Below are 13066 nucleotides of genomic sequence, written 5' to 3'. Positions count from 1 at the left end.
TATATACAATAAATAACTTCACATCAATTCAATTACGATGTACAAAGATGTTATGTTAGAGTAATCCACTTTGTGTTCTTTTGACTCTATCAATGACGTCATATCTCTAATTGATTCTGCAGTCTCGTGATTGGCGTAGAAAATATTACACGCTATATAATTTATGTTATAACGGGAAAAATTATATTTATGACAAATATATGATAGGGTGTTACAAGTGGCAGACTGGCTTCCATTAAAAGCAAGATTACTGCACATCTTAATACATTCATAGGTTTTAATTTATCAATTATTGTTTTACCGAAAGACTTTTCTAAATTTTAATTTGTTATACTTCTTGTTTAAGAACATGTTTTAATTCATTGAATTACTGCTTTAGCTAAGATATATCTAAATTTCATATGTAAATAACTATGTTTTAACCAGTATGTGTCACATAGGCCAATCTTGGCCGGGAATCTTATTACTGTATATAATATACGTTTTATATTTTATGTAGCTGATTCGTGACACAATGAATAAACTAATTTATTATTATTATTATTTATTTTCATTCTTATTTATAAACGATATTCAAATTATCTGTACAATCTACTTTAAACTAAGTATAACTTTAGACTTTAAAAAATACCATAAAAAAATATTTTCGCTGTTAAAATGGTGTTCAATACATCAATTGTAGAACGATCTTCGGAGAAACTGACCTATTTCAGCCAGCGTCCATACTGAAGTTTGGCAAATAGAACTTATGAATTAAATAAACCACAAAAAACAAAACAAAAAATTAAATTATTATTTTTTTTTGCAGGGCGTCCCTTGCTTTGTTTGCTTAATTGAGAAAATATACTCTTTTTTTGCTTTGTTTTCATTTTTGTTTTTTCGATGCCATGAAACGATACTTGGAATGATATTTCATATAACTAAACATGTGGAAGAATAGATTTTAAAAGTAAAACGGTATAGTTTTGAATTAAAGGGAACGCACAAATAAGAGAAACATTAAAGTCGAATCGAGCGCATATTACCATTTATCTTATTTCTTTTCCAAATTTCTTCAAACTTCTATGTTTTCGAATAGACAAGTTCTGAATTGCAGGGCTATATTGAAATTTGTGCAATGCGCATACGCGACCTTCACCCTTTTCCACTTTCATCACAGTATCCTTTTGATAACAAAATCCACCAAGAATTATGCCTTCTAAAGTGTTTACGAGCAATCGTGGGTGAACTGACGGGCGGATGACGTTACAATTATATCAGCTATCTATAATGCTTGGGCTCCACTAGCATCGGAGGCTGAAATGGAAAAAAAAATATTCAATTATTGAAAAAGAAAGCTTGCCAGGCAAGGCAAGGTAATACACACCACCGAATGGCAGAAAAAAATATTTATTTGGCAGTACAGTAACAATCACCAGTATGTAATATTCAACTTGCCTTTAAGTGTTTACGAACTAAAAATTGAAAGCGTTTTCAAGAACAAGGGCAATAACTCATTTTAAATATTTATCGATTTTTTTGATTGTCGATATAGTAGATCCTTTAAGGATTGCGAACACTCACACCAAGTTTCGTCAAAATCTGTTAAGAATTGTGCCTTCTAGAGTGGGCATAAATTCATACTAATTATTTTTCGATTTTTCTGATTTTCAATAGGGTTCATCCTTAATATGATTACAAACACTCACACCAAGTTTCATCAAAATTCGCCAAGAATAGTGCCTTGAGGCGTGTCTACATGACCTAAAAATTGAACGCGTTTTCAAGAACAAGGGCAATAACTCATACTAGAGCTCTGTGACCTAGGCCAGTGCTTTCATTGAGACTCGTCTCAATACACCCTAACACTAGATATTTTTCAATTTTTCTGATTTTCAATAGTGTTCCTCTTAAAACAAAAACTTACCATTCTTCAGATATTTAGAATTACAACACAAATCACTCAGTACAGTTTGAGTTTCCTGGTGTATACTTCCGCTTATTTGATATCCATCTTGTTCAGTCGACCTGAGTGTAATATCAATTCTGGTGGTATCTATTCCGGAATCCCCGAGACACTCTCGTCCTTCAACATCATCACCCACTTCTTCTTTAGTCAGTGTGAGAGGTGGAGCTGGGGTATAATCAACCCGTGGCAAATTTTGTCGTCGTCTATTGTGATATTGTGGGTTTCTCTTACGGCGATGTTTTAAAATCAAAACGCCAATAATAATGGAAGCTGATATCAAAAGTACAATTACAGGTACGATGATTTCTAAATGATCTGAAAACAATACAGTCTTCGTGACTAAAATACGAATTTTCTCATTTTAAAGATCTTTAAAATGCATATGTAGTTTGAATTTATTGATATTTACTTTCAGTGATTTATCATGAGTTTTTCTATGACATTATTCAAAAGCAATATCAATAACCCCAAAACATCAAATTATTTTAAAAGTAAAGGGCAATAACTCAAATTCAACCTTGACCATTCATCAATATAAATGAATACAATAGCTTGCCAGGCAAGGTAATATACGCCCACTGGCAGCTTTGATTTTAAATAAAAATATTTGACAGTACAGAAACAATTACCAGTATGAAATATTCAACCTTAAGTCATACATAATAACATTACCAAGTTTCGTCATAATCTGTCAAGAAATGTGCCTTCTAGAGTGCTCATACGAATTATTTTTCGATTTTTCTGATTTTCCATAAGGTTCACCCTTGGGTGATAACACTCACACCACGTTTCATCACCATCTGAAAATAATTGAACTTTCTAGAACGTTTAAGGGCAATAACTCATACTAAATATTTTTCAATTTTTCTGATTTTCAATAGGGTTCATCCTTGGGTGATTACAAACAACCATACCATGTTTTACCAAAATCAGTCAAGAATTGTGCCATGTGGAGTGTTCACAAGCAATTGCAGACGGACCGACGGACGGACATATATTACTCCGCCAATTCATGTGGGCGTATAAAAATGTAAAACTTCATTAATTTCATTTCATTTTTCTATGTAAATTATCCCACCAAATTTCATTAAATTCAGATGAAAACTGTAGTCTCTAAATAGTGCTCATGAAAAATTTTGACGCGTTTTTTGCTAGGTCAAGGGCAGTAACTCAAAAACTGTTCATCGAAAAATCGTCAAATTCGCAATTGACCAAGATATCATCAATATGAATTATCCAAATCAGATGGAGACTGTAGTCTCTACAAGTTTTGATGCGTTTTCCATAAGTCAAGGGCAATAACTAAGATAGATTGCCAGGAAAGGTAATACCCGCCCACTGGCAGCTTTGATTTTAAACATAAATATTTGGCAGCACAGTAACAGAATGAAATATTCAACCTTCAGTCACACACTTTTGAACTTTTTGGGTTTATACTGAATAATAATACCTTATTTTGTCAAAATCCGACAAAATTCAAGCCTTAAAGTATTTACGAGTTTCTAGTTTGAGATAAATAACTCTTATAAAATAGTTCTCAATATTTTCATTTTTAATAGGGTTCAACTGTATAAATTTTTGCATGAGTGTTTACGAGCAATTGTGGATGGACCGACATGGGAGACGCCTATATATATAAAAGCAATATATCAATATAAATGATCATGCCAAGTTTAATTAAAAGCAGATAAAGATAGCTTGCTAGGCAGGGTAAGATAAACATACGTCCACATAGCAGCTTTGTTAAGTTTTGTTGCTCATGAATAAATTTATCATGTTATAAATAAAGGGTACTAGCTCAAAAAGTTTTAGTCAAATGCAAACTTTTCCAATATATCAAATGTGTGATCACACAAAATTTCATGTGTTTTTTGATGCGTTTTGACGTTCGCATTTTCATTACAAGATACCCATTCTCATTATACATAGGATAAAAAAGTGTTACCAATATTCTAGAATTATCGTCAGAATTAGGCGAAATTATTGTATACAAATCACTAGTTATGTTGAACAATTACTTACTCTCTTTGTAGTCTGTTAGGTTTTTATGGCAAGTAACTCCTATTTTTCACCAAGTTATTCTGGTATAAATTTTGAACTGATTAACACTCTTCTTATTACTCAAGCAAAATGCATCCAGTGTTTCAAATATTTTTATGATGTGTATGAAATTGGATTATATTTTGGTCAGTATATTCAAGGAGAGAAGCAGACATGATTATTTTTAGCATTTTTCCAAACATAGAAAAGAAACGTTTACAAAATGTGTGGCGGGACCTTTTGTAAAGTCTATTGTCGCAATATATTAAGAAAGGCTATTGGCAAATTTTCAGGATATGATTTATAATAAGTGCTCACACAACACACACCTCTATCACGTTCACAAGCTAACAAATTTTGATGCGTTTACCAAGAGCAATAACTCAAATTCCGTTGATCGAGAAATCATCAAATTTGAACTTGTCCAAGATCTGATCATTATAAACGATCACACCAAATGGACACTGTATAGTCTCTATTGTGTTCACCGTCAAATTCGAACCAAGATCTCATCAACACAAATGATCATACCAAATTAACTATTATCAGATAAAAACTGTAGTCCCTATTGTGTTCACAGGCAAATTTTAACATCTTTTTCCAGAGTCAAGGGCGATAACTCAAAAACTGTCCACCGAAAAATTCGAACTTGACCAAGATCTCATGAATATTAATGATCACACCAAATTTCATTAAAATCGGATAAAGACTGTAGCCTCCATTGTGCCCACAACAAATGTTGACGGACGAACGGACCGACGGACAGAGGCGACGGCAATATACGACCACATTTTCATGTAGACGTGTACAAACTGTAGTCTCTATAATTTCACGATCAACGTTGGCGGACCGCAAGTCAGTGAAATGGGGACATATATTGCCCTGTCCGTCGGTCCGTCCATCCACATTTCAATCGGATGAACGATTTCGGGGTTATTGCCTTTGACTTAGTAAAAACGCGCCAAAGTTTGCATCTAGGCACGATAGTGACCTACAGTTTTTATACTTTCTTGATGAAACTTGGTATGCACATATTCAAATATTCATCTCATGTTGACAATTGGTAAAAATAAGATGAACGTTTTGTGACTTGTAGGCACGATAGAGTTTACAGTTTTTATCCGATTGATGGAACTTGGTAGGCTATGCCTGAATATATTGATGAGATCTCGGTCAATAACTTTTTCAGAGTTATTGCCATTGTGTGTACGTCGATCAGGCCTTGTTCATGTTTTAATTTGATAATTTGATGAACTGTTTTCGAGGTTTTGCATTGACTTATCAATATTAAAGGACAGGTAGGCCATTTTTTTTTGACAAATCATAGGCTATACTTTAATCTTAGAAACTGTATTTTTTTTAGATGAGCACAGCTCACAATCGAAATTTGAACCTTTAAATCCATATGTGTCCAGATTTATCTGCGTTTGAATGTTAAAATGACGACTCCTCAATATAAGATACTCTGTGATATATAAAAAGGCATTATAGAAATAGTGAGTAAAATTCATAGTTTGAAGTTTTTTTAAAGGAACTATCGTACATTTCTAGTACTTCTGCAGAATATTTACATATATTCAAGACTAAAATCAACCCCCCAAAATGGCACACCTATCCCTTTAAGATATGTTATACTTTCTGACAGTTGGTAGTGGGCATATTTTACCTTGTCTGGCAAGCATTTTGTGTATAATATATAGTCAGCCTGCTATGATAATTGCAAACTCATGGTTTTGAAAAATTATTAGCGTATAAAAAAAAATGGCTAACCCGGCAACAAAAACTTGGTGGCGTGGGTGGATATGAAATGCAAAAGATCTTGTGCACGCATCCCAGTGGCAGAACGCCTCAGCGCGGATTAAATTTAGCACGGTACCTATTAGTAACCTTCAGCACGCAGTCAACGAACCAATGTTTCAAGCCACGGAAGTGTTAACCTTGGGGCAAAGATTTATGATGTAATATTCTAAAATACTTACGAGATCCAGTATTAGCTTCCGTTGTCTGAGAAAAGGTTGGCTTGTATTCTGTAAGAAAATGAACACAAAAACATGTTTGATGTCAAATAAACGAACGGTCGCAGATACACAAAAAGTTCAAGGTATCTTTGATTTTTGGAAGAAATTATCAATCTGTAATTAATATTGTCCAAAGGTTCACCAAAGGTCAAGGTCATTACTTAAAACCAAACAAAAGTAAATCAAAGAAACTCCAAGCTATGATGATACGCATCAATTTTTACGTGTTTTACTAATAATATAAGTACCGGTATGTAAATTGAAAAACGGTAGCTTTTATTTTTCTTACTCATCCACTCCAGTTAGGGTCTGAGGACTCTTATTTCTTTGTATCAATAACCTTTGCCCTAGCCTGATGACATCTACTTACATCGAATAACACTGGGATAATTTAGAACACTGAATCCTCGAAATACGGGAAATACATTTTCAACGGAACGAAAGATTGGTTTAATTCTAAATAAGACTGTCATTGGCAAAAAATATATAATGGTGCATAAAATACGTTACTTTCAAGAAACGAAATATAAATAAATAATTTTAAAAACACATTGTCTCCAATTATTGTTTGTAACTGTCTATTCCTAAAAAGTCACTGTTATGGCCATTTTAGCATTTATTGAACGTTTTAAACTTATTTCGTTTTTTTCACAATAGTACACAAGCTAATTCCTGAAATTTAGTATATCATATTATCTTTTCGTTTCTTATTGTGACAATTGAACCATTTTTTAAATGAATCATCATGGCAGAATGTAGAATTCTCAAATTAACATTTTTTATCAGTTTGAACTTATCCGTTTTCAGTTAGTTCTCAGACTTTATCAGATTGTTGTATCAATATTGTAAAAGGGGCCAGGAATGTCTAATAATACGGTATTTATATATTTATGTCATATGGTGTGTATAATTTGCAGACCGGGTATTCACCTAAAATCCGCGCGGTATTTTCATTTGTCAGACCACAATTAACTTTTTTTTTTTTTCATATTAAGAGTTACGTCCCCGTTATACTATTGATTTACTTCGCGTTGACATAAGTAAACCGCTATTTTATGAATGTAATAAGTAGTTTATTATTGTTTGTCAGTTATTTATTTATCAGATATATTTTTAGATTAGGATTCATTTGGGAACCATATTAGTCTAAGTACCCCTTGACATTTTATATACATGAGCCTATACTCCCATGGTTTCCATTTGTTATCCAACATTTGTGACATTTGTAGTAAGTCTTTTGATTGATTTATACATTATTTTGACAGCCATATTTATATTGTATATTTCAGTTAATCGCTCTATGCTCTACTTCTACAGTTATCAGATGTATAATAATTCAACTTTTCATTCATCTTATGTTTTATGCTTTTAATTATATAAACATTTAAAAAACCAGATTCTTGTTCAACTATATCCACAGCGCATTATCGTACCACTCCTCCTGACCCGCTGGCAGCCACAATAGTCACTGTGAGCTAATATTCTTTTCTTTATACATGTACTTTATTTTTAGTTTTTATATAGAATTTATCTACAAAAAAGGCTACTTTGGGTATTCATCCGATAAAACGTTTCTCATCACAATTACGTCATTCTTTTGAGGAATAGTCCTCACAACAACCATGAATATATTACATACTTTACCAACACCCTTTTCTGTGGTGTACATCATAGATATCCTGTAATAGGATAGGCCTATATATTATCTATGGTCGATCGTGCAAGTAATAGTTTAACAAAGTAATGAAATATTGTATGATTATTCAGAGGATCAACTCCTACAAAATGTCCTATTTATCAGGGACAAGAGATTCAAAATTTGCAGTTAGGCCCTAATGTTGATATTCAAAGGTTTAAATCTACAGATAGAAATGTCCACTTTAAATCCTAAGAAGAATTCGGTTACATGTATATGATCTTAAATGGATTAAGATAAAGGTTAACTGTCTCCATGAAATTGTTTTGATAAAAAATTAATATATCAATCAATGTCAATGTTCATCAATGTATCAATATATTTTAGCATGTGATAAAAACATCCAATAAAGACGTATTGAAGGACGTAAAACTCATTTAATTTCTCTCTCTATAGGCCTAGGCCTATATATATATATACATTATATACCATTCATACATGTAGTTTGTATTGATATGAAAATCTGCATTTCTTGTGTACGATCTGTGAATGCAATATTGTTATTTCTAATGTTTATGCCTTATTGGTACACTAAGTTTGAATACTTGAAAAGATTAATTTTTTTCTTTTAATTCAGATAAAGCAAAATTTTGAGAATTTGAAAGTGTAGGTTGGAAGAGGATCAGCTATGTCAATCATTTTTATAATTCAAGCGTTACCGATTTCATTCTTAATCCAATTAACCCTACACTTCCAATTAACATGCAAAATTCTATACACGGTCATTATGTTGTAGCATATGTTTCGTTTCGTAAATTTCATTTACGTTTACGTCCAAATTTTGCAATTGGTACGATCATTGTTTTTATTCACGTTAATGGCTGGATTTTGACACGATTGAAAAATACTTTATTATATATTTTATATATAATATAACTTGTGCTCAATAATATCAGAACAAATGAACTTTCGTGTTTTGTTGACCATAAGAATTCTTATTTTGAACGCATCGTTTGCATTCCGTAATATTCCGTTAAGAATAATATGAATAATGTACTATAGAGGGGCCTAGGCTTACCTGGGCAGAGTTTTAAACAATATTCTTTGGAATTACCAGTTCCTTTTAAATTATCACAGATATCGGAACACGTGAAACAGCTTCCAACGTTTTCATTATAGAAAGAATTAGCCCCGCATTTCATTTTGTCAACCGTCACCAAACGTTTTTACCAATAATAATCGTGTAAAGTATAATTGTAACTTTTTTATATGATAAGTTCTTTGTTTATACTGAGATCCAAATTAATCATCCATCACATAATTGATAATAATCTGTCGCTCCGATATATTCTTCTCCCTCTATCTAACTTTTATAGCCGGCCGGCCGGCCGCTCCTGTATGTACATGGGATGAGTAGGTTACTAAATATAGCCACGACGCAATATCTTAAAGTTATAGGATAACACTATACAGTGGTTGTTTAGTTCAGGTGATATTATTATCATAGTTTTGTACAAATTCAATTATCCCACCAAAACCTCAATATTTCGAATACTATTTCTGTCCGAAAAAATTGCAAGATATTGTTTCTCGCCTGAAATGGGTTATACAATGGTGTCAAAATATATGTTTTTCATATGGAATTCATTTATGATGGTTTTTACCTCCTGTGGGCAGGTTGTTTCGTTAAACTTTAAATTGACTCAAAATAATATATTCAATACTCAGTATAAATCGCATTGTTGTAAACAGGTTATGTTACGTTTTCTATTTCGTTTGGTAGGAATTGATTTATATCTGTTGGTATATGATAAATGTTCAGAAGATAGGTTCATGCAAGGAAACGTACGACCACTGCAAGCTGTCAGAAATAAGAACAGTCTTTAGTGACTTAAACATGAATTTTTCCATACATTGGCGACATCGTGAAATTATGTTATCTAATATTTTCTTAACTTACGATGCCCATTTCGCTTTTGTTGTGTTAAATTTATTCTTTGTGATCTTCTAATGTGATGAAAGCTTCATTTTTGACTGGGGTTTCCATTCTATCGGCAATATTAAAATTTTCAGATATTTCAGTTAGCAACTAGACATCAAACAAAACTTGAATGTTTGTGTAGTCCTACAATCAAAGTCTAAAATTCATATTTATTATCCAAATTTCACCAAACTTGGTATGTATGTGTATAATCAAATTCTGAAATTGATAATAAATATTGAATTCTTGTTCTGTACATGCGCAATATCAACTTTCTCTATTATCCAAGTATCATCCTGGGGCCATGATAAATAAACATTTTTTTTTATTCTATTATCATATAATTTATGTTAATAAGGCGAAAATCAGAACTAAATTTTTATTTTTTGAAATGAAATTAACAACGCTTTTGGAACATGTCATTAAGGTTAAAAAAGTTCCCCTTTTCGACTTAAAGATGGGTTCCCTTATTTTCATTTATGAAAATGAAAATGCTAAATACTCATATGAATAGAAAATAGAGGTCACCAATGTAGCATATGGAAAAATACCTTGTCTGTCATTGAATGGTATAATACCAGGTTGTCTCACCTGTCCATAGGGAGCCGTGGTGGTTCAGTGAGTTAGACGCTTGCTCGCTCTCCTGAAGGTCCAGGGTTCAATTCCGGCATGGTCGAGATTTTTTCAACCAATGCCTGTGCTATCGTAATATTGTTGTCAATGCGACACAATCATTATTTTATCTTCACATGGCATCTTCAAAATCAAAACATTTCAAATGTTTCTCTCGTAACTTCTCTAGCTGACCTTGGACCTTCGATTTGAAACGTTTCTCAACCTGTGTCCATGTATACCCCGAGGTATGAACCTGAAATGCTCTGGGGTAATGTTTGGAAAGAGGAGAAATGGGGTGAAAAAGGCAACAATTCCAAAATAAACTTGCTGATCTTCAGAATGACTCATCAGCTGCAATTATCCAAAGATTATGAATGTCTGAGTCCCAGTTTGAATGCACAAGCACAAATTTTGCTATTGCCGTTACCCACTTCGCATCTCATACAGTGCTTTTAGCACCATAGCGGCAATCTTGACAAAAAACGAGTCAGTCTGTACATTTCTGAACGCAGTGCGCTATGCCTTAAATAAACAAAGCTAGTTCGATCAAGACTGATTTCCTACAATGTCCCTTTTTCCCACACGGTACCAAAATACAGTCGGGAGGTAGGCTTTACTTACGTACTAAGAATGGGAAATCCTTCCCCTCGAGTGATTTGTGGTACTGCGTGGGTTACAGTGACATCGTGGAATATTCGGTAATGTCTTGGTGGAAGCCCAATTCAACTTTGTTCGGATACCAAAATTTCTCCGAACTTTGGATTTTAACTCGGTAGAAATTCTTAAAAACTAGCGACCTAAAAGTTGGTCGAAGCAACTCCCATAAAAAGTGTCTGACCATAAACGTTATCTCATCCGTATGTCTGTGGATGGCAGTATATCTTGCTGAATGACAGTATATGACATTGGGCGACAATACATGGCGGTTGGTGACAATATATGACGGTGGATGAAGTATATTATGATGGTGGAATACAGTATATGACATAGGATGACATTTAATGATGGAGATTGACAGTATGGTTGTTGATGACAGTATTTGACGGTATACGATAGTAGGAGAGGGGGGTGACAGTATAATAAATATGATGATAGATGACAGTATAGATCGTAGGTTTTCAACCACAGGGATATGTCCCAAGGTGGGAACATTTGCACTTTTCTTTTGAGACATTTGATGTGTCATAGCTGCGGTACTACGGTGCAATATATACAACATCTCATATAATGACTGCACTATACACAGCCTAAATTAACATTGTCTAGGAGTACTCAGAGAATTATTACTACCGGTATCAAACTATGCGAGTACGTGCCTGGTATCCAATCATAGATACGCTTTCGATATTTGGGGACATCATTTTCATGCTGATTCGACTTGGGGACGCATACAAAAAAGGTTGATAACCACTGCAGTAGATGATGAAAGATGACAGTATGGGTGGTAGATACTGGCATGACAGTAGATGTTGATAGATGACATAATATGAGGATAAATTACAGTAAATGATGGGATGACAGTTTACATTAATGTATGACAATATATGATGGGGTAAAAGAGTATATAATGGTGGGTGGATGAGGTAAATTATTGAGGATGACAGGACATGACAGTAAATTATTAGCGCCTTTCCATACTGTAGAAGAATGCCCAAAGCGCTTGTGTGCTCAAAGCAAGATAGTTTATTTGTAGCGATTAAACAACCATGTCTTGACACGAGATTTGAAAGTGGCAAGTGATGGAGATAGATTAATAGTATCAGATAATTTGTTCCATAAAGAGGCCGCCGTAAAGCTAAAGGACCTGACAGTCTAAAGGTTAACCATTGGTATATCTAGCAGATGCTTTGTTGAAGAACGTAAAGATCGTGGTGGTGTATACACCGACACTAGATTCCGAATTTGTAGATCTTTGTTGATATGCTTTGACATGTTAAGATGTGAATCAATGAACAAACCCAGATTCTTCACATCAGATGTAAATTATATATCCGATTGGCAAACTGATATTGTTTTTTGCTGACATTTACTTAATCTGGTAGGAACTCTACAGTGAAGACATAGATTAACTGATTTCACATTGTTGACTTAAACATACTGCGACCTATCACAAAGATAGGAGGCAAACTAATCAAGCATTACCAACAAAGCAATGTCACCAGAATCCAATAGCAATAGAAATCAAAAGCAGAACCGAAGTTGTCTAACTTTTTTACATTTGCTGCTAATATAGTGTAGTTGGTATAATACATATATTGTTGATATAATCATCAATACAACATCAATCTATCTACCTAGGTTGTATGGTCTGGAGGCAAAACTCCTTCTCAGGCTCTTAACCTGGGAACTGACTATTCAAAAAGGTTTTAGCAGGTTTCCTCGGTTGACTGGTTAAAACCTTTAGCGTCCCTGGTCTTGAAACCTGATTTGAGGATAAGACTTTTACAAGTAAGACGTTGATTGGTCAAGGGACTGACGATGAGAATGATGACATTTGTTGTCACAGGATACAATGCATAATCTTTTATAATACTTGATAAGCTTAATTAGTTCGGTAGACTCTTGAGGTCAGAACAAAGAGGTATTATTGTTAAGGACAAAGGGTGTTAAAGGTGTTACCCTTAGATGTAGATCACAGGCATCTATTTCTGTCAATAGCATCCGGTGGAAGCGAACGTTAACTTGTCATCTACCAACCACCAGGACTATCTCTATACTAGTATATACTAATTGACTATTGATAGAAAAAGATGCCTGTGATATAGATGCTATATTAGCAATGACAACAGACATTTAATTTCAAGTAGCCGAGGTGTTAATTGACTATT

The 13066-nt window shown here is 33.6% G+C and overlaps 1 protein-coding gene across 1 annotated transcript; it reads right to left on the bottom strand.

Moving 5' to 3' along the window:
* Positions 1-848: 848 nt before the first annotated feature.
* On the bottom strand, positions 849-8976 carry LOTGIDRAFT_230722 (hypothetical protein). Its single transcript, XM_009049850.1, has 4 exons — positions 8721-8976; positions 5968-6015; positions 1907-2263; positions 849-1296 (listed from the first exon to the last, which is right to left on the bottom strand). The coding sequence occupies exons 1-4, from the start codon at positions 8842-8844 to the stop codon at positions 1265-1267; spliced, it is 561 nt and encodes a 186-aa protein (XP_009048098.1). The 5' UTR covers positions 8845-8976; the 3' UTR covers positions 849-1264.
* Positions 8977-13066: the final 4090 nt, after the last annotated feature.

Source organism: Lottia gigantea (genome assembly GCF_000327385.1).
Source record: "Lottia gigantea unplaced genomic scaffold LOTGIsca_14, whole genome shotgun sequence".
Classification (NCBI taxonomy): Eukaryota; Metazoa; Mollusca; class Gastropoda; family Lottiidae; genus Lottia; species Lottia gigantea.
Note: the sequence above shows the minus strand (reverse complement) of the source record. Positions and strands in the feature narration are given on the sequence as shown.